Consider the following 22,662-nt stretch of genomic DNA (forward strand, 5'->3'; position numbering starts at 1 on the left):
TCTTAAGCACTATTTGCACCTTTTCTCACAAGTTCTGACCTAAAATAACTGTCCAAACCCAAAAGTTTGCCTTTATAATAATGCATTTGCCATCCCAAGTACTACAGTTATAAAATAAGGATAATTGTGTGACCCATAACATCATACACAACCACAAGAAGCAACTCCAGGGTCAAGATAATGAGATTCCTCTTTCATTTCCCACTGCTGCCATCTCAAACTCAGAACACAACTTCACAAGCCATCTCTATGCATCATACGGACACTACAACATCACTACTGATTCATACTCTGGACTTGGTGACCCACACCATTTCCTGATCAGTTTCTCACACGTACTATCTCTATTTTGAGTCAGCTTAGTATGTAAGAACTGGTGCAATCACAGTACAAAGAAGCAAGCTGCAGGCTTCCAAACCTAAAATTAAACAATTGCAGCTCTTTTTCTACTAAGTAACACCTACGGGCTACAACAGATATGTAACCACCCAACTCTACTTGGAACCAGAGACTGCAATGGTAATGGTCTTCACTCTATGACACATCTAACATCCATGCCCATTTCCTCTCTTCTCTTCCTCATCATATACATTTGTCCTTTGAATTATGCAGAACATAATCTCTTACATTATTTCGGTAACTTTAGTATTTGTTCAATGGTCTATACCTCTCGTTTCTATCTGCACTAGTAATTAAATTGTAAGCTCACGGAAGAAAAGAATTGTTTGAGTACAGTTTTTTTGTATAGTGTAACATACTGATAAGCAACTAACGAAATTTTTGACATCTTCAAGCCTGTCTCCTTTTCATCCATCCCCAGTTAACTCATTTTAAATGATGTGAATTCTAAGCTCAAACTGCCCTCCCAAGTATGCTAAAGCAAGAATCTGAATTGTTGGGAAAGTTGGAAACCCATCCATTTTTCTAATTCAACTTTAAGATTAAAGCTCATGGTATCTGTTAAGTTATTGTAAGGTAGACTGGTACAGTGGTTAAGAGGGCACGCTCTGGAATCAGCAAGACGAGTTAAAATCTTCACTTACTATGGAAGGAATAGTAACTACCTCTTAGGGTTCTCATAAAGTCTAAGTGAGATTATATTTGGAAGGTACAGTGGTAGGCACATAGTAGATGCTCAAGAAATATCAGTTAGCATTATTATTGCAAACTCAATAGTATCTATGTGGTTCCATTTACTGAGTTCCACAACTCAACAGCATTCCTCACGACGCGCCACACACCATTCTGCTCAGAGCAGTGCACTGATTTATAATGAAGATACATAAGAATTAGGAGATGATCCCTATTCCTGAAAAGCCTTTAAGGAGTGGCAGCACCTGGCACACAACAGGGACTCCCTAAATATTTGTTGAACAATGAGAAAAAATGGAGAGCACCTAAGAAAACATAAACAAATAGAAACAAGAGAGCTGTACGGAATTATATTCACAAATATTGGAGTGAAAAGAGTGACCAAAATACTCTCCTGATACTTCAAAATCTCAGAGAAAACACTAGTATTTTATTTACCATGAATAATGTGTGAGACAAGGATGACTAAATTTGACTTCCACAAATCAAATTCATACCTTAATCAGAAAACACCAGATCTTTTCCCTCCTCGATTTGAATATACTAAATTGGGAAAATATGGCATTTAGTCACGGTTACTGCAGGAGCTGGAGCAAACACAACTCTTTTCCTTTATGCTGTATTTTCAGAGCTAAAAAGCACATCATTAAGAGACCACGTTCGCCAATCAGCCAAGATGCTTCCATCTGTAGGAGCTCACACTCCTCTCTCTTCAGTATTACATAAAAGTAATCCTTCTTCTATCCTTTATCCTATTCTCATAATGGTAAAAGTTGCTATTTGCAGATATTTTCCAAAAGGTTATGACTATTAGGGGGAATTTTTAATAAGAGGCCCTCTCATTCCTCACTCCAGTGGGAAGACAGGGAGAGATGTTTTTATTTGGCCCTCACACCTAACTCTGCCCTCCCTCCCCCATCCCTCACCCACTCACACTAGCTCTGCTTGCAGACCCTCCACTGGAGCACTCCCTCTCCCTCCCCCTTGAATCTAAAAGGAAAGCAGGCAGCAGCCTTGGAAAGAGTTACTTCATCCAGTTGGCTAATGGGTCACATATTCCATGGGAAAGGATCCAGGTATGGAAAAGAGGAGATGGTTAGGCCTTGTGTGTAAGGAGGGAGAGAGGAGTATTAACTGCATGGTTTGTAGGTCTGGGTAAAAGGTGATAAAATTCCAGATTTGGAGAAAAATGGGAATATCTTGCCATTATGTCCACATGTTGCCAGCTCCCCTGGTGCTTGCTGGCATCTTCCCAGGCTTCTGTCTGGCACTTCCACCAAAGACCTCAAAGAATCAGACTCATTCCAAAGCTTCACTGAGCGGGAGGTGGCAGGCAAAGGGTCCTGCCAAGTACTTTGATCTCTGCAGGGGGTCTCTAGGGAGTCAGCCCAGGGAGATGTGGGAGGGAGAAGTAGAGCCTGCCAAATGCATTCTCTAAAGACTTGTCACCCCCTTTATGAGACGCGCGCGGCATCCAGGGAAGAGTCAGGGCATGGGGTTCTCAGCCCCACCAAAGAAAGTTTAACTTTTCTATTCTTTATGATGTTGGTTTTAAAATAACAAATCACCAGGGCAAAAGAGCATTCCAAGAGAAAAAAGTCCCAGATGAGCTGGGAATAGATCCTATTCTTTTTGACTCATGTCTAAGAAAATAAAAAGCAAACTTGTACCACAGTTGACTTTCAATAGCAATTCCATTTGGCAGCTAAAACCCAAACCCAAACTAGTGCCGTCTATGAGATTCAAACAACACTGGAGCTCCTGGCACGAAGCTGAAGGAAAAGCTGTTGGACAGGAGCCTTCACACCAAGGTCAGAAGAGAGACAAGAAAAGAGAGATCCAAGGCTTATGAGCAGTGCCTTCTGTCATAAGAGACCCAGGGCAAAAGGCCCTCCAGAGTGACCCAGGGTCAGGTAGCAGAACTTGTAGCCTGGGCTTGGGGCTGTATAGCTACTGCCTCAGAACCAGAGCCTATATTTCTTCAGCATGAAAGGGCTGGCCATCAGTGTTTACTGTAGAGTTTTTAGTCCAGACTGAATTTAAGGATTTTCCCATATGAAAGACCCCTTAGAAAGTTAGTTTCTGCACATATAGGAAATAGCTCAGACCATGTGAAAAGAAAGAGAACTGGGGAATTTGGGATGGTGTACCGACCACACACATGGCATATCCGCCTCCCCCTCTTCCCTTCCAGGGTCCCACCGTAAGGACAGAGTAGACATTTTATTTATTTATTTATTTTTTAATGCGATACGCGGGCCTCTCACTGCCGTGGCCTCTCCCGCTGCAGAGCACAGGCTCCGGACACGCAGGCCCAGCGGCCATGGCCCATGGGCCCAGCCGCTCCGCGGCATGTGGGATCCTCCCGGACCGGGGCACAAACCTGCGTCCCCTGCATCAGCAGGCGGACTCCCAACCACTGCGCCACCAGGGAAGCCCCAGAGTAGATATTTTTAAACGTCTGAAATGATAACAAGGCTAGAAAACAGTTAAAGGAGCCAACAAAAGACCAAAGGTTTAAGGAAATCCTGAAAGACAGAAAGAAGATAGGAACAGGTTGAGGAAACAGAGCAGAAGAAGCCCCAGCCCCAAATATCAGAGGTGAGGGTGATCTTCCCAAGGAGACTTCTGAGAAGTTCCATGCTGGCAGTGAACTAACACGAAGAGCAAGAGGGAGCCAACGGACAAGAATCAGATAATTAATTAAATAACAAACAGCATTTAAAACAGTGCGGCCAACAGGCCTTCTCCAGCAACCAAAGCTTTACCCTCAGGATGAAACCTAACAACTGTCTCGGGAGGACACCTTCTGTGGGTGGGCACAGGGATCCCACAGAGGAGTGGAACTTGAGGCCACTGCATCCTTACAGCAGACACAAAGTTGAAGAGAGAGGAAGGGTAGCACCGCCCCACAAGGAAATCACCAAACTCTTCCTTTATATCCACAATCAGGCAGGCCCTGTTTTGGCAAGGGGGAAGGAAGAAGCACGCTTCCTCACCCATATCCACCTGAGGTGCGGCCTGACATTCAACACACTTTGCCCTCACACAAAGCACAGTCAGCCTCCTGCCCAGTGAGATGTTATTAGGGAATCAGTCCTACACTGAAACCCAGGCCAGCCGTCAAAATTTCTATCAGTCTAGTCTTGTTCATCAGTGTGACTCAACATCTAAGGTCACTGAAATTGAGAAAACCCAACAGCAGGAAAAAAAAAAAACACGATCTCATGAAAATTGGTGAAACAAAAGAGAACTTTAAAAAACTTTCAATTCGTATCCTCAGAAAGACCCGCCAGCAAACTGCATCTATTAAGCAACAACAGGCTGTTATCACAAAAGAAAAAAAAAAAAGGCAAATGAGAAAATAAGAGTGTTTGTACCTTACGATAGCCAATATAGAAATACAGTAGATGGAATGAATGATAAAATGGACAGAGCTCACACTGGTGATCCAGAAGATAAAGATGGGAAAAGACAGAGAATTTAAAATGAGAGGAAAGTTGACATGAAGTAAACACCCAGAATGCCTCAAAAAGGAGTTCCAGAAGCAGAAGCATAGACAAAAAATGAATGATTTTTCCTGAACTAAAGAAAAACACTAGCTTCTAGATTGAAAGGGCTGACCAAAGGTCCAGGAGGAAGAATGAACAAAGACCCAGACTGAAATATTGGTTAAATTTCAGAATTCCCATCTGTAAAGTTTCTATTTGAGTTAAAATTTTTTACTCAATTTATAGATAAAGCAGAGAAACTGAATCATAGTTATTGAAGAGAATGTAAATATCATAAACCTTTAAAATATAAAAATAATAAAAAGTAATCAAAGCTAGAGATGTAATGTGGAAGGAAGGGTAGGGGGTGATATGAGTGCAGTGAATATCAAACTGAGAATTAGAAACAAAATGTAAAGTTGAGAAAAGAAGAAACATAAATCAACTGTATTAGGTTACTACTGTTGTTAGTCTAGCCAGTGAGTGGGGTTGGGATTTTATTTCATTTACTTTGTATATGTATTCAACTGAAAAACAACTTTTAATGAGGATTTTGCAAAGAATCAAGATATTAATGACTTTTGAAAAAAGAAGAGGATGAGGAGGAGGAAGAAGAAGAGGGGGGACGGAGGGGGCCAGGAGCAGCAAGGATGCCATGCCAGATTAAGGTTAATTTGCTTGATGACCTTGAGGGCAGGAACCCACAGCTCTCCTCACAATAGGAACTAAATGTATGTGCTACCAATTAATGCTTAGTGCCAAGGAATTAACAAGGCAGAATGCTGAAAGCAGAAAAAGTACCTCTTTTCTGCTGACACCAAAGGCTGCCCTCCCCCCAAATTCAATCAAGTGACTTATTAGCCATAGAGTAACTGTTGGCATGGGAGGAGGTTACTGCCAGTCAGGTGACAGTAGACTCATACCCATCCTCAAATCACACTTCTGAATGCAGACTTAGTAGCTAAGACAAAGGGTGAAGCAGGGAAGAACAAACACAGAGCGAAGTATGCCACCCGCTGCATACTTACATTGTTGATCAGGTAGACACCCCGCCCCCTGGAAGAGGCCACTGGTTTTACTATCCAAGGTCCCCGGTCCTTTGAATATGAATCTGCTCAAAATATTGGGAGACAAAATAGGGGAGAAAGAAACAAAGAGAAAGAAGGGACATGAGTTTATTATCTTAAATTTTAACACTAGTTATCTACTCAGGTACCCAAAGAATTTTCCAAATTTATAAGTGGAGGACAGCAACTAAAATAACCTGTATTTTTGGACTAGCCTTAAAAATGAAAACAGAGAAAGAGAGAGAAAGGAAAGAGAGGAAGAGATGGCAATATTACATAATATATTTCTTCCACCATTTCCCCTCTTGAATGAGAGGATGAAGACAAAATAAGGCAAATATCTGGACGTTAGTCTATAACTGTCACAAACAACCTTCACGAATTTTTGATATCCTCGCCTCCTTTAACTAAAGGACCTCCAGAGGCTCACACTGCAGACGGTGACAACGTGAGTCAAAGGCCAGGTTCCCTAATATGGTTACTTTCCTCAAGCAGTTTCTCTGAGCTTATAAGAAAAAATCGCCTTAAATAAAACAATGTGAGTGGAAAGGTAGGACAATAATTGACGAGTGGTTAAAAGGTGCCCTTTACTTTTGTTCCTTTCCCAGGTTCAGATTTACGCTTTAAATACCTTTGGATCGTAGGAAAAGAAAACACACAACCAATATGAGGAGTCCCAGAGGCCTGCAGATGGCTCTGGCCTCCACTTAGGGAAGGTCAGTGGACACGAGAAAGAAGCAGAGACAAAGGACTCTCCCTCTGATAGGAGCCAAACTGTCTTTTCAAGGCCTCCCAACAGGAACTTGACTTGTGTCGGTGCCACAAACCATTTCACCAGGAGAGAAAGAAGACCTCCTTGCCTTCTCTCCGCCACCCTCCCCTGCTTTTTCCCTTGATGTGACCTCACAGAATTAGAAAAAATGTCATGTGCCACACAGAATGTAAAACTCCATGAGCAACTCCACTTCTGGGAATGTATTCTCTAGTCCTGCTCACACATACTGAAACATTCTTTGTACAAGATTATTCAGTGCTGCATTTTAATAGCAAAAGACATCCATCAACTAATTAAATACACTATATTGCATCTATATGAGGGGCCGGCAAACTATTTTTTGGTAAAAAGCCAGATAATAAATAGCTTAGGCTTTGCAGGCCATGCAACTATTCAACTCTGTCATTGTAGCTCAAAAGCTACCAGAAACAATACGTAAACAAAGGAGCATGGCTGGGCCCCAAAAAACCTTTATTTATGGACACTGAATTTCCTATGATTTCCACATGCCACGAAATTTTATTCTTCTTTTGATTTTTTTCAAGCATTTAAAAATGTAAAAATCACTTTTAGCTCATGGGATACATATAAAAAGGCATAGGACCAGATGTGACACAAGGGCTGTAGTTTGCAGACACCTGCTCTACATAATGAAATATTAAGCAGACACACAAAATGAGAATGTTATTAAGGAACAGAGAGGGAATGAGCTCAAAGAGACTGTTGAGTGTTAAGAAGTAAAGTGCAGGGCACTGGGTATTGTATGCTCCCATCTCTTCACATACACACTCAAGCCATGTGCCAGTAAGTGCAGAGAATACCTCTAGAAGGATATGTAAAAATACTAATAACACTGATCACCTCTGGGGAGAACTGGATGACTGAGGAAAAGAGGAGAAAAAAGGCTTCTCACTGATTATTGTTTTGTATTTTTTGGGGGGTACCGTGACTATATTACCTACATAATTTACATAATTTTAAATTCCTGTAATAGATGGCATATTTATATAAGACAAATTAAATCTCTATAAACTGAAGTCACTGAATAGATGCATATATATATATGCATATATATATACATTTTATATATTTTTTCCATTTTGCCATTTTCCCCAAATTCTGAGGATACAATAGTTTGAGAACAAAAGGAACAATTAATAGTAAAATAAAACAAAAAAATTACAAAAATTTTTAAACTTCATTCATTCATTCAATACTTCTAAGTACCCAACCTGTGTTACGCAGTTTGCTAGTATGGGGCATGCAGAAGTGAAAAGACAGCAGAAAGGCAGGCCCTAAGCAAGTAATTAGACACACCGAGCTCACAAAGAGGAAGTGAGGGAGCTACATACAGCAGTGCCGAAGAAAATGGCCAGACCTGTCTGAAGACAGTACCCCCTGGGGTGACAAGCGGATGCAGAAAATGCTTGTTTTCAGAACAGGGAAAATCTAGCTAAATGCAACTTCTGCCATCTAACGCGTTTAATAAATCTTACTTTGTGGACTAGGCTTATCAGAAGTTTCTGCTGCTTCTGGTGCTTCACATTTATCATGTTCTTGAAATTCTAAATATCAAAAAAAGTGTCTTCGTGCTAGGCCTTTCTCCTTGATTTGCTGTATTTCAGAACAAGGATTGATTTCTTTCACAGGTTCCAAAAATGTGGGTCAGAAGCAAAGCAAGGCAAAGAGCTTGGCAGCCTGTCAGGATAAAGATATACTAGACAGGGCCTGCAGCTCTTTCTGGTGCCTTACCGGTCCTATGGTGGCAGCATGCTCAATCTAATGGAAAGAGCACTGAACCAGGCGTAGGAAGATCTGAGTTCTAATCCTGACTTTCCTAATTCCGGGCAATCTGCTTAAATTATCCAGTCTCATCTTTAAAATGCGAGGTTTAGTCATTTGAATTATGAGATCTCTCATAATCCTACTATTATGATTCTATAAATTTACTGATTACTTTGAAATCCAGTCATCTGAAATTAACTGGCTGACATTAAAGTTTTGCTCATTCCTTAGAATTATTTCTGTCTCTCTTGCAACTAAAGATGACCAGAGGATGCAATTCTGGGCAGTGAGAAGTAAACAGAAATCTGCCAGGGCGTGGGGGGAAAGTTCTGCTTTTCTGATATTGGCGCCACCCTGCCTTCCTTCTCCCTGCTTAGAAAGCTGTCCACAGCTGGGGAGTGGCTGCAGTTGGCAAGATTCTTAGTTAGGTTCTTCGGGGTCACAGACCTCCGACTGTACTATATACTGTTACACTAGCAACAGTGGCACCAGGAATCTAGCAAGATCTGGTCTGTATATTCCAAGCCCCACATTTTAATTACTGGGAACAGTTTGGCAGTATCCAGGCTTTCACATCTCTTGAGGCAGTGTTTGGTCTCTGGGCTAGGTCTCTACAGAGATGGATTTCAGGTTTTTTCTTATTAGAACAAAAAGCTATACAAATTCATGAGATCTGCCTTGGCTGGTCTCTCTAGAGTCTTCAGGCAATCCTCGTATCTGTTCCTTATCAGTTCCCTTTCAAAGGCTCTTTCACAGGCTAGTCACATGCCTTTCTCCTCCTCTCAAACACCCAAACCCATCCCTAGGCCCCTCATTCCTGGTATGTGCCCTCATCACCCTCTCACCAAGAAGGCTGGGAATCTGTAACATAAACCCACTCACCTGCTTTCCTCTCCATCTAAAATGTTACCTGGATGACCATTTAGCCTTCTTCTTTCTCTCCTTTTAGGGGAGAGACACGCCCTCCTTCCTGAAGCTCACCCTTCTACTTGGGCTCTTGACTAAACCCTCTCCTGCCTCCTCTGGGACCTCATTCCCTTGCTCATATCTTCAAGGTCTCTCTCCCCTCTGATTTCTCTGTAGTTCCTCTCTTCCTTTTTCCCTTCCTTGGTAGTAACATCCACCTCCATATCTGCAACTTCCAGAGCCTATAACTGGCCAGAACTCAAAACTGCCTTTACAACTGCCTGCAAAACATCACCACATGCAGGCCTGTAGGCACCTCAAATCCACACCAGGTCCAAAATGTGACACTCCTCTTGCCCTTCAACACTTTTCCTCTACGTCAGTGGTCCCCAACCTTTTTGGCACCAGGGACTGGTTTCGTGGTTCCACAGCCGAGGGGCTGGGGAGTGGGGGGCAGGGGTGGTGGTTCAGGCGGTAATGCGAGCGGTGGGGACGATGGGGAGCAGCAGGTAAAGCTTCACTTGCTCGCCCGCTGCTCACCTCCTGCTGTGCGGTCTGGTTCCTAACAGGAACCCCGGGGGTTGGGGACCCCTGCTCTGGTTGGGGACCCCTGCTCTACATTCCTCGTTACACTCCCTGGTTAAAGACTTAATGCTCCTCCCAGCTTCTCAGACTCACACCTTTGATCTCTGCCTCACTACTCACAGCCACTTAGTAAACTGTGTTTATTCTACCATTCTTTCCACTGCCTCCGTTCTGTTCCAGCTACCTAGCTCAGTCTAACTACACTTCTTACCTGGATTATGACTTCCAAAGCGACCACTGTATTTCTTTCCTCTGCTCCTTCCAATTCATTTCATGCAGTTATTTTCCTAAAGGCCAAACTGCTCATGTCACTTGCCTTCTCAAAAATGTCTTATTGCCTGTGCTCAAGCAAGCACTGGAAGGTCAGGAACACAAGTGTCATGGAGAAAAGGGAATTTCTGAGTTATAATATGCTAGGTAGACAGCAGAGGAAATGAAGAGAACTTAAAACAGACTTTAGGAGGAAGAGGAATGTCTCTTTGAAAGAGGAAGTAGTAGGAAGAGGCAAGTTTCTCCCCTAATATGTAAACTTAGCAACACAACTGACCTACTAATGCTGGATTTCTCCCCAGTGGATCTAAGTGTAGAGGTCACGGACTCTGGACTACTGGCAAAGAATGACTGGCATCCTGGCAGGACTGAAACCAAGAAGCTTCCTCTTTACCATCACATCTTCCCTGGTCCCTCTTCTACCACACAATAAGTCCCCGCTGTGGTCTTTGGGAGGCAACAGCAATGAGGGATTTGTTTTGAGACTGAAGAACATCATTTGCCTGTAATAACTGCCTTGGGGCTCTATGTGGTGGCTTTGGGTTACAGCTATATTCATTCTATTTGTGCTACTGACCCTTTGAATTCATTTTTGTTAGAATGTAGAAACTATAAGAGTTTGAATAATATGCTGAAGAAACAGGGCTTCCCTGGTGGCGCAGTTGTTAAGAATCCACCTGCCAACGCAGGGGACAGGGTTTCGATCCCTGGTCTGGGAAGATCCCACATGCTGCGGAGCAACTAAGCCCATGCGCCACAACTACTGAGCCCATGTGCCACAACTACTGAGCCCATGTGCCTAGAGCCCCTGCTCCGCAACAAGAGAAGCCCGCGCACCACAACGAAGAGTAGCCCCTGCTTGCTGCAACTAGAGAAAGCCTGCACGCAGCAACAAAGACCCAAAGCAGCCAAAATTAAATAAAATGAAATAAATAAATTTATTTTTTAAAAAATATGCTGAAGAAACAATTCTACTGAAACACAGGTCAGGCTTGAATGCATGGAGGAACTCTAACTCTATCCAATCTTCTGAATGAGCATCCAGCCCTCAAACTGCCTCCAAAGGGTGGGGAAGAACCACAGAATAAGAGATAGCAGAGAGAAGAAAGGTAATTTTCAACTTAATATCCCTTTAGTGTTTACTAGGAAATTATTCTGGACTCTGATTTCTCAATAGGAATTCAACAGCAGGGAGTTCATATCAGGAATGCTTTTATGTTGCTAACATGTAAGTTGAAGTATTTTTATGCTATCATGTTGGCTTATTACACAATTTTTTACTTTTATTATATAACTATACATCTCTACATAACTTGAAATAGGAAATATTATTGCACATTTATTAAGTACCCATCAGGCACCACTCCAAGTGCTTTCCATGTGTTAACCTATTTAAATTTCCCAACAACACTACAATGTCAGTACTAGTAACAGTCCCATTTTACAGAGGAGGAAGCTAAGGCACAGGAGGTTTCAATAACATGGCTAAAAATCCCATAACAAAAATTCCTAACTATAAATGTTCAGCTTTGAGTGCACTGTAGCTTTGAAGTTAACTTAATTCATCTAGTGAATACTCTACTCTGACCAATTTCAGAGCCTTCTGTGGGCAAACACTGAACTGCCAATCACTGGTCCCAGCGGGGTAAACAAGTGCTCTCAGAAGAATGGCCTCCCCAAGGTGGGAGCAAGAGACCCTGTGACCATTCCTGATGCAAGTCCCAGAGGATGAACACCGCACTGTGTGACCAGACCAGACCACTAGGTCCAACAGGTTAAAAGAATCAAATGTCAGGAAGTCTAGAGAAAAATTTCTCTTCCTCTCTCCATGCTTCCTCTACCTATAAGACAGGAAGTGTCTTTTTCTTGGACTTACTGAGAAGAAAACTGTCTTGCTGTCCTCTCTGTGTGTCATAACTGATCCTCATCACAGAAGTGACTTCTCCCATGGGTGGTCCTGGGAAATGGTCATTGTGTGCATATGCCCACTGTCTTGGCCACAAAGCACAGTGGTGAGGAGCCTGGCTTCTGAAGCCAGACTGCAGGGTCTGGATCCTAATCTCACCATTTGCAGCCACATAACTTACAGAAAGTTACTTAGCCTCTCTGTACCTTCGTCTCCTCACCTATAAAGCTGGGAACAATAACAGTACCTACCTCAGAATAGAGGCTCCACTTAGAAGAGGGCCTAACAGAAGGGAAATGTTCATTAAGTGTTAGCTATTATTATTTTTCCTATTTAGACTCTCACAAAAGACCTGCCTCACACCTTCTCTGTATTCGTGCCACTTCTGTGCTCTAAGCCTACTGAGGCAGGCATTGCCCGCCACAGGGGAAGAGTCCAAAATAGCCCATCTCCTCTGCTTGGACCTGGGGAGGTAAGTTCACTTCAAGACAAAAGAAGCAATGAGACTTAGATGCAGGCCATGCATTCCCAGCCAGCTTTACCACCAACACAGCAGACGTTCACATGCCTATTTCGCTCCCATGAATATTTTTCAATTAGTCTGTACTCCAAGAAGAGAGAGTGTGACTAACTGGTACCTCTAAACCCTAACACCAAAAGATGCATGATATGTGTACCCGAAAGAACATAAGTCACACAAGTCCAAAATTCGAGGGGACAGGGATATTCCTTAAATGACAAGAGGAAGAGAGATACCAAAAAGGATGCATATGTAGTTCATATGCAGAAGTATATCCATCCTTACATGGGCACTAACTCTTGTCAATGACAAAGAGACTTTTTGTAATAAACAGGAGCACATTTATACAATACCAATGTGTCCTTACATAAATGTCCTTATTAAGAATAAATACACACATATACGCTCAGAACAGTTTTAAAGTTATCTCTGCAATTGTTTTACTGAAGAAACAATTGTTTAAGGATCTGAAAAGCCCTGATTGGCTCCTGACTTGAGGCAGCCCTTGGAGTAAATCTGCCCCAAGTTCAGCTGCTGGGGATGGGGGATGGGGGACGGGGGACGGGGGTGAGAATGGAGCATGAGGAGTCAAGCACTTACTACAGAATTCCGCGTACTCAGCTGGCAGCAGGAAGGTCTGTGGGAGGATGTGAAAAGCCTTGAATCCGTGCGTATGCTGCATCCGAATGATGTTTTTGTACAGTCGGTCCTTCCGCGTTAGTTCATACGACCTAAATTTCATAAAAGCATTTCCATTTCAGTACGCTATGACTCAGAGGTTATCCTGTGTCATCACATACTAAAGAGTTCACAGTTCATGAGCAGTTACTGAGGACAGTATTATATCCCAAATCTATCACTTTGTCAAGGAAATGATCACCTTAAAACTAGGGCAATAAATGCTACCTATCAGGGAGTGTAATCTGGCAAACTACAAAAAGGCACTTCAGTTGGCCTCGACTGGATTCAAGAGTCTATGGTTTGTTGCACTATTTAAAAACCATCTAAGAATCTTTGCTGTAACCATTAAAACTGCATTCTAGCTGTTCCTCAGTTCAAAATTTTCACGTTGATTTCTTAAAATCGAAGGTTGCTTTGCCAAATGTAGGTATCACCAATACTTCTTTCTTACCCACTGTCCTCTTCAGATCTAGAGCAGAGATCCTCAAATTTTAGTGTACATAAGAATCACCTATAGAGTTTCTTTAAAAACGAATGTTCCAGGGTCACATCTCTCAAAATTCTGCGATGAAGTCTAGGGCTCTGCATTTTGAGTGTGGACCCCAGATGATTTTGGTACAGATGGTCCAGAGACCACAATGTAACAGTGATTTAGTCTAGATCAGTGATTTCCAAACTTGACTGAGATACAGATCACCTCATTGCTTTTAAATATATAACTTTCTAGGTATATATTTACCTAGAAAGATTAAGCACCTAGAAGGTGCTTTTTAAATATACACCTTCCCTGGAGATGGTGATGCCTTGAGTCTGCAGTAAGACCTATGAATGTAAAGTACCCCTAGTGACGCTTATCATTAAGGAATTAGAAACAATGAACCAGGCTGAGGGGACCTTCAGGATGGTGGAGGAGTAAGACGTGGAGATCACCTTCCTCCCCACATATACATCAAAAATACATCTACATGTGGAACAACTCCTACAGAACACCTAATGAACGCTGGCAGAAGACCTCAGACTTCCCAAAAGACGCGTGGCTGACAGGGTCTTGGTGCTCCAGCCGGGTGTCAGGCCTGAGCCTCTGAGGCGGGAGAGCCGAGTTCAGAACGTTGGTCCACCAGAGACCTCCCGGCCCCACATAATATCAATCAACAAGAGCTCTCCCAGAGATCTCCATCTCAACGCTGAGACCCAGCTCCACTCAACGACCAGCAAGCTACAGTGCTGGACACACCACGCCAAACAACTAGCAACACAGGAACACAACCCCACCCATTAACGGAGAGGCTGCCTAAAATAATAATAAGTTCACAGACACCCCAAAACACACCACCGGATGCAGTCCTGCCCACCAGAAAGACAAGATCGAGCCTCATCCACCAGAACACAGGCACTAGTCCCCTCCACCAGGAAGCCTACACATCCCACGGAACCAACGTTACCCACTGGGGGCAGACACCAAAAACAATGGGAACTACAAACCTGCAGCCTGCGTAAAGGAGACCACAAACACAGTAAGTTTAGCTAAACGAGAAGACAGAGAAATACACAGCAGATGAAGGAGCAAGGTAAAAACCCACCAGACCAAATAAATGAAGAGGAAATAGGCAGTCTACCTGAAAAAGAATTCAGAGTAATGATAGTAAAGATGATCCAAAATCTTGTAAACAGAATGGAGAAAATACAAGAAACATTTAACAAGGACCTAGAAGAACTAAAGAGCAAACAAACAGTGACGAACAACACAATAAATAAAATTAAAAATTCTCTGGAAGGGGCTTCCCTGGTGGCGCAGTGGTTAAGAATCCACCTGCCAACGCAGGGGACACGGCATCGAGCCCTGGTCCAGGAAGATCCCACATGCCATGGAGCAACTAAGCCCATGCACCACAACTACTGAGCCTGCACTCTAGAGCCTGCGAGCCACAACTACTGAGCCTGCATGCCACAACTACTGAAGCCCGCACAACTAGAGCCTGTGCTCCACAACAAGAGAAGCCACCGCAATGAGAAGCCCACACACCGCAATGAAGAGTAGCCCCTGCTCACCACAACTAAAGAAAGCCCACATGCAGCAACAAAGACCCAACGCAGCCAAAAAAAAAAATGCTCTGGAAGGAATCAATAGCATAACTGAGGCAGAAGAACGAATAAGTGACCTGGAAGAATAAAATAGTGGGAATAACTACCGTGGAGCAGAAAAAAGAAAAAAGAATGAAACGAACTGAGGACAGTCTCATAGACCTCTGGGAAAATATTAAACACACCAACATTCGAGTTATAGGGGTCCAGAAGAAGAAGAGAAAAAGAAAGGGACTGAGAAAATATTTGAAAAGATTATAGTTGAAAACGTCCCTAACATGGGAAAGGAAATAGTCAATCAAGTCCAGGAAGTGCAGAGAGTCCTATATAGGGTAAATCCAAGGAGAAACACACGAAGACACATATTAATCAAACTATCAAAAATCAAACAGAAAAGAAATAATATTAAAAGCAGCAAGGGAAAAGCAACAAATAACATACAAGGGAATCCCCATTATGTTAACAGCTGATCTTTCAGCAGAAGCTCTGCAAGCCAGAAAGGTGTGGCAGGACATATATAAAGTGATGAAAGGGAAAAACCTACAACCAAGATTATTCTACCCTGCAAGTATCTCATTCAGATTCAACAGAGAAACTAAAACCTTTATAGACAAGCAAAAGCTAAGAAAATTCGGCACCACCAAACCAGCTGTACAACAAATGCTAAAGGAACTTCTCTAGGCAGGAAACACAAGAGAAGGAAAAGACCTACAAAACAAACCCAAAACAATTAAGAAAATGGTAATAGGAACATACATATCGACAATTTCCTTAAATGTAAATGGATTAAATGCTCCAATCAAAAGACACAGGCTCACTGAACGGATACAAAAACACGACCTGGGGCTTCCCTGGTGGCGCAGTGGTTGAGAGTCCGCCTGCCGATGCAGGGGACACGGGTTCGTGTCCTGGTCTGGGAAGATCCCACATGCCGTGGAGCGGCCAGGCCCGTGAGCCATGACCGCTGAGCCTGCGCATCCAGAGCCTGTGCTCCGCAGTGGGAGAGGCCACAACAGTGAGAGGCCCGCGTACCACAAAAAAAAAAAACAAAAAAAAAACCACGACCTGTATATATGCTGTCTACAAGAGACCCACTTCAGACCTAGGGACACATACAGACTGAAAGTGAGGGGATGGAAAAAGATTTCTACGCAAATGGAAATCAAAAGAAAGCTGGAGTAGCAATTCTCATATCAGACAAAATAGACTTTAAAATAAAGACTATTACAAGAGACAAAGGACACTACATAATGATCAAGGAATCAATCCAAGAAGAAGATAGAACAATTGTAAATATTTATGCACCCAACATACCTTAATACATAAGGTAAATGATAACTGCCATAAAAGGGGAAGTAGACAGTAACACAATAATAGTAGCGCACTTAAACACCCCACTTTCACCAATGGACAGATCATCCTAAATGAAAAAAATAAGGAAACACAAGCTTTAAATGATACATTAAACAAGATGGACTTAATTGATATCTATAGGACATCCCATCCCAAAACAACGTAATACACCATCTTCTCAAGTGCTCATGGAACATTCTCCAGGACAGATCATATCTTGGGTAACAAATCAAGCCGTGGTAAATTTAAGAAAATCAAAATTGTATCAAGTACCTTTTCCAACCACAACACTATGAGACTAGATAGCAATTACAGGAAAAAATCTGTAAAAAATACAAACACATGGAGGCTAAACAATACCTACTAAATAACCAAGAGATCACTGAACAAATCAAAGAGGAAATCAAAAAATACCTAGAAACAAATGACAATGAAAACATGATGACCCAAAACCTATGGGATGCAGCAAAAGCAGTTCTAAGAGGGAAGTTTATAGAAATACAATCCTACCTCAAGAACCAAAAAAAATCTCAAATAAACAACTAACCTTACACTTAAAGCAATTAGAGAAAGAAGAACAAAAAACACCCAAAGTTAGCAGAAGGAAAGAAATCATAAAGATCAGATCAGAAATAAATAAATAAGAAATGAAGGAAACAATAGCAAAGATCAATAAAACTAAAAGCTGGTTCTTTGAGAAGATAAACAAAACTGATGAACCATTACCCAGACTCATCAAGAAAAACAGGGAGAAGACTCAGATCAATAGAATTAGAAATGAAAAAGGAGAAGTAACAACTGACACTGTAGAAATACAAAGGATCATGAGAGATTACTATAAGCAACTCTATGCCAATAAAATGAACAACCTGGAAGAAATGCACAAATTCTTAGAAAAGCACAACCTTCCGAGACTGAACCAGGAAGAAAGAGAAAATATAAACAAGTCAATCACAAGCACTGAAATTGAAACTGTGATTAAAAATCTTCCAACAAACAAAAGCTCAGGACCAGACGGCTTCACAGGCGAATTCTATCAAACATTTAGAGAAGATCTAACACCTATCCTTCTCAAACTCTTCCAAAATATAGCAGAAGGAGGAACACTCCCAAATTCGTTCAACGAAGTCACCATCACTCTGATACCAAAACCAGACAAAGATGTCACAAAAAAAGAAAACTACAGGCCAATATCACTGATGAACATCGATGCAAAAATCCTCAACAAAATACTAGCAAACAGAATCCAACTGCACATTAAAAGGATTATACACCACAATCAAGTGGGGTTTATCCCAGGAATGCAAGGATTCTTCAATATAGGCAAATCAGTCAATGTGATAAACCATATTAACAAACTGAAGGAGAAAAACTATATGATCATCTCAACAGATGCAGAAAAAGCTTTTGACAAAATTCAACACCCTTTTATGATAAAAACCCTCCAGAAAGTAGGCATAGATGGAACTTACGTCAACATAATAAAGGCCATATATGACAAACCCACAGCCAACATTGTTATCAGTGGAGAAAAACTGAAACCATTTCCTCTAAGATCAGGAACAAGACAAGGTTGCCCACTCTCACCACTATTAATCAACATAGTTTATGAAGTTTAAGCCACAGCAATCAGAGAAGAAAAAGAAATTAAAGGAATCCAAATTGGAAAAGAAGAAGTAAAGCTGTCACTGTTTGCAGATGACATGATACTATACATACAGAATCCTAAAGATGCTACCAGAAAAACTACTAGAGCTAATCAATGAATTTGGTAAAGTAGCAGGATACAAAATTAATGCACAGAAATACCTTGCATTCCTATACACTAATGATGAAAAATCTAAAAGAGAAATTAAAGAAACACTCCCATTTACCATTGCAACAAGCATAAAAAAATACCTAGGAATAAACCTAGTAAGGAGACAAAAGAACTGTATGCAGAAAACTATAAGACACTGATGAAATAAATTAAAGATGATACAAACAGATGGAGAGATATACTATGTTCTTGGATTGGAAGAATCAATATTGTGAAAATGACTATACTACCCAAAGCAATCTACAGATTCAATGCAATCCCTATCAAATTACCAACGGCATTTTTTACAGACCTAGAACAAAAAATCTTAAAATTTGTCTGGAGACACAAAAGACCCTGAATAGTCAAAGCACTCTTGAGGGAAAAATGCAGAGCTGGAGGAGTCAGACTCCCTGACTTCAGACTATACTACAAAGCTACAGTAATCAAGACAATATGGTACTGGCACAAAAACAGAAACATAGATCAATGGAACAAGATAGAAAGCCCAGAGATAAACCCATGCACCTATGGTCAACTAATCTATGACAAAGGAGGCAAGGACATACAATGGAGAAAAGACAGTTTCTTCAATAGGTGGTGCTGGGAAAACAATGAAATTAGAACACACCCTAACACTGTACACAAAAATAAACTCAAAATGGATTAGAGAGGGCCTCCCTGGTGGCGCAGTGGTTGAGAGTCCACCTGCCAATGCAGGGGACACGGGTTCGTGCCCCGGTCTGGGAGGATCCCACATGCCGCGGAGAAGCTTAGGCCTGTGAGCCATGGCCGCTGAGCCTGTGCTCCGCAAAGGGAGAGGCCACAACAGTGAGAGGCCCTTGTACCGCAAAAAAAAAAAAAAAAGGATTAGAGACATAAATGTAAGACTGGACACTATAAAACTCTTAGAGGAAAACATAGGCAGAACACTCTATGACATAAATCACAGCAAAATCCTTTTTGTCCCACCTCCTAGAGAAATGGAAATAAAAACAAAAATAAACAAATGGGACCTAATGAAACTTAAAAGCTTTTGAACAGCAAAGGAAACCATAAAGAAGATCAAAAGACAACCCTCAGAATGGGAGAAAATATTTGCAAATGAAGCAACTGACAAAGGATTAATCTCCAAAATTTACAAGCAGCTCATGCAGCTCAATATCAAAAAAACAAACAACCCAATCCAAAAGTGGACAGAAGACCTAAACAGACATTTCTCCAAAGAAGATATACAGATTGCCAACAAACACATGAAAGAATGCTCAACATTATTAATCATTAGAGAAATGCAAATCAAAACTACAATGAGATATCATCTCACACTGGTCAGAATGGCCATTATCAAAAAATTTACAAACAATAGATGCTGGAAAGGGTGTGGAGAAAAGGGAACCCTCTTGCACTGTTGGAGGGAATGTAAATTGATACAGCCACTATGGAGAACAGTATGGAGGTTCCTTAAAAAACTAAAAATAGAACTACCATACAACCCAGCAATCCCACTATTGGGCATATACCCTGAAAAAACCCTAATTCAAAAAGAGTCATGTACCACTATGTTCATTGCAGCTCTATTTACAATAGCCAGGACATGGAAGCAACCTAAGTGTCCATCGACAGATGAATGGATAAAGAAGATGTGGCACATATATACAATGGAATATTACTCAGCCATATAAAGAAAAGAAATTGAGTTATTTGTAGTGAGGTGGATGGACCTAGAGTCTGTCATACAGAGTGAAGTAAGTCAGAAAAACAAATACCATATGCTAACACATATATATGGAATCGAAGAAAAAAAAAAAAGGTCATGAAGAACCTAGGGGCAAGATGGGAACAAAGACACAGACCTACTAGAGAATGCACTTGAGAATATGGGGAGCGGGAAGGGTAAGCTGTGACAAAGTGAGAGAGTGGCATGGACGTATATACACTACCAAATGTAAAACAGATAGCTAGTGGGAAGCAGCTGCATAGCACAGGGAGATCAGCTCAGTGCTTTGTGACAACCTAGATGGGTGGGAGGGAGGAAGATGCAAGAGGGAAGAGATATGTAGATATATGTATATGTATAGCCAATTCACTTTGTTATAAAGCAGAAACTAACACACCATTGTAAAGCAATTATACTCCAATAAAGATGTTAAAAAAAGATATCTAAAAAAAAATAAACACAAGAAAACTCTTAGAGGAAAACATAGGAAGAATTCTCTTTGACATAAATCACAGCAAGATAATTTTTTGATCCACCTTCTAGAGTAATGGAAGTAAAAACAAAAATAAACAAATGGGACCTAATGAAACTTAAAAGCTTTTGCACAGTAAAGGAAACCATAAACAAGACGAAAAGACAACCCTCAGAATCCGAGAAAATATTTGCAAATGAATCAACGGACAAAGGATTAATCTCTAAAATATATAAACAGGTCATGCAGCTCAATATTAAAAAAGACAGGGCTTCCCCAGTGGTGCAGTGGTTGAGAGTCTGCCTGCCGATGCAGGGGTCACGGGTTCATGCCCTGTTCCGGGAGGATCCCACATGCCGCGGAGCGGCTCTGCCTGTGAGCCATGGCCGCTGAGCCTGCGCATCCAGAGCCTGTGCTCCGCAACGGGAGAGGCCACAGCAGTGAGAGGCCCGCGTGCCGCAAAAAAAAAAAAAAAACAAAAAACAAAAAAAACCAAACAACCCAATCAAAAAATGGGCAGAAGACCTAAATAGACATGTCTCCAAAGAAGACATACAGATGGCCAAGAGGCACATGAAAAGCTGCTCAACATCGCTAATTATTAGAGAAATGCAAGTTAAAACTAAAATGAGGTATCACTTCATACCAGTTAGAATGGGCATCATCAGAAAATCTACAAACAACAAATGCTAGAGAGGGCGTGGAGAAAAGGGAACCCTCTTGCACTGTTAGTGGGAATGTAAATTGATACAGCCACTATGGAGAACAGTATGGAGGTTCCTTAAAAAATTAAAATAGAATTACCATATGACCCAGCAATCCCACTACTGGGCATACACCCAGAGAAAACAATAATTCAAAAGGACACATGCACCCCAATGTTCACTGCAGCACTATTTACAATAGCCAGGAAATGGAAGCAACCTAAATGCCTATCAACAGACGAATGGATAAAGAAGATGTAGCACATATGTACAATGGAATATTACTCAGCCATAAAAAGGAATGAAATTGGGTCATTTGTAGAGGCATGGATGGATCTAATGAGACTGTCATATAGAGTGAAGTAAGTCAGAAAGAGAAAAACATAAATAAATAAATAAATAAATAAATAAATAAATAAATAAAATAAACTCTTGAATGCAACGGTATGTCAAAATCAAAAAAAAAAAAAGCAAACACTGAACCAGAGGATAAGAAAAACAACAAATTCTTCTACAGTTACCCAGTATTAGTGGTCTCCAAACATTTTTGCTTGGTGCTCCCAATACAAATTTTGGGAAACTATGTATCCTTTTTGTTGGTGGCATCTAAGGTTTTTCATCATAAATTTAAAATGTTCCAAAGGATCCAATGAATGGCAAATATAATTTAAAAATAAAACTATAACAGTATCCTTTTAAGTATATTCAAGGGAACCTAAATAACATCAGGATTCACCAGCCACTGTACATTTTAAAAGTACTATAAAAGGAAAGGCTCTTTTTGTCAGTAAATTTTTCACTTTTTATAATACTATACTTTTAACTGAAAGTAACATATGAACAGGAAAGTACACAAATCACAACTGCAGAGCATGATGAATTTTGGTCACCTGTGTGAACACCACTGAGCATAGAACATTCCCAGCACCCCAGAAGCCTCCCCTACTCCCGCCCAGACATCCCCCAATCCACTTTTGTTTTTACTTCTTCCATTCCATTTCCCCCAAAGAACAGCTTAGCCTAACAGAACATATTTAATGCTTGTATGTCTTGTACATTATATTATACCTTCTCTACAACGAAAATATGTATACAAATTACATTTAATATTTTTAAGTTTCCTGTGATCATAAGGCTGTACTTGTTATACATATATTGACCTATCATTGTAAGAACATAGTACACAATTCATCAAAACACCGTAAATATTATAAATTTTTATTAGAATGTACATTATACTAACATCAATTTCTCCATTTTGATAACTATACTATGGTTATAACTCATTTAACATTAGGAAAACTGGGTAAAGGGCACATAGAAACTCTATATTATTTTTGCAACTTTTCTAAAAGTCTAAAATTATTTTTAAAAAATATTCCATAAAAAGAGTACACAATAATATTGGAAACACTTCAAGTGTTTGCATTCCTCTTGCATGTGAGTTAGAAGTCTCTG

At 41.0% G+C, this 22,662-nt stretch overlaps 1 protein-coding gene across 1 annotated transcript in view; it reads right to left on the bottom strand.

Moving 5' to 3' along the window:
- The window catches only part of TTLL5 (tubulin tyrosine ligase like 5), a 253,665-nt gene that overhangs the window by 209,012 nt on the left and 21,991 nt on the right, over nucleotides 1–22,662 (bottom strand). The window contains exons 5-6 of the mRNA XM_065871649.1: nucleotides 12,998–13,128; nucleotides 5,612–5,694 (exon numbers count right to left, since the gene is read on the bottom strand). Of these exons, the coding sequence (XP_065727721.1) occupies nucleotides 5,612–5,694; nucleotides 12,998–13,128 (214 nt within the window). The remainder of the gene's footprint in view (nucleotides 1–5,611; nucleotides 5,695–12,997; nucleotides 13,129–22,662) is intronic.

Source organism: Phocoena phocoena, chromosome 2 (genome assembly GCF_963924675.1).
Source record: "Phocoena phocoena chromosome 2, mPhoPho1.1, whole genome shotgun sequence".
In the NCBI taxonomy this organism is placed as follows: domain Eukaryota; kingdom Metazoa; phylum Chordata; class Mammalia; order Artiodactyla; family Phocoenidae; genus Phocoena; species Phocoena phocoena.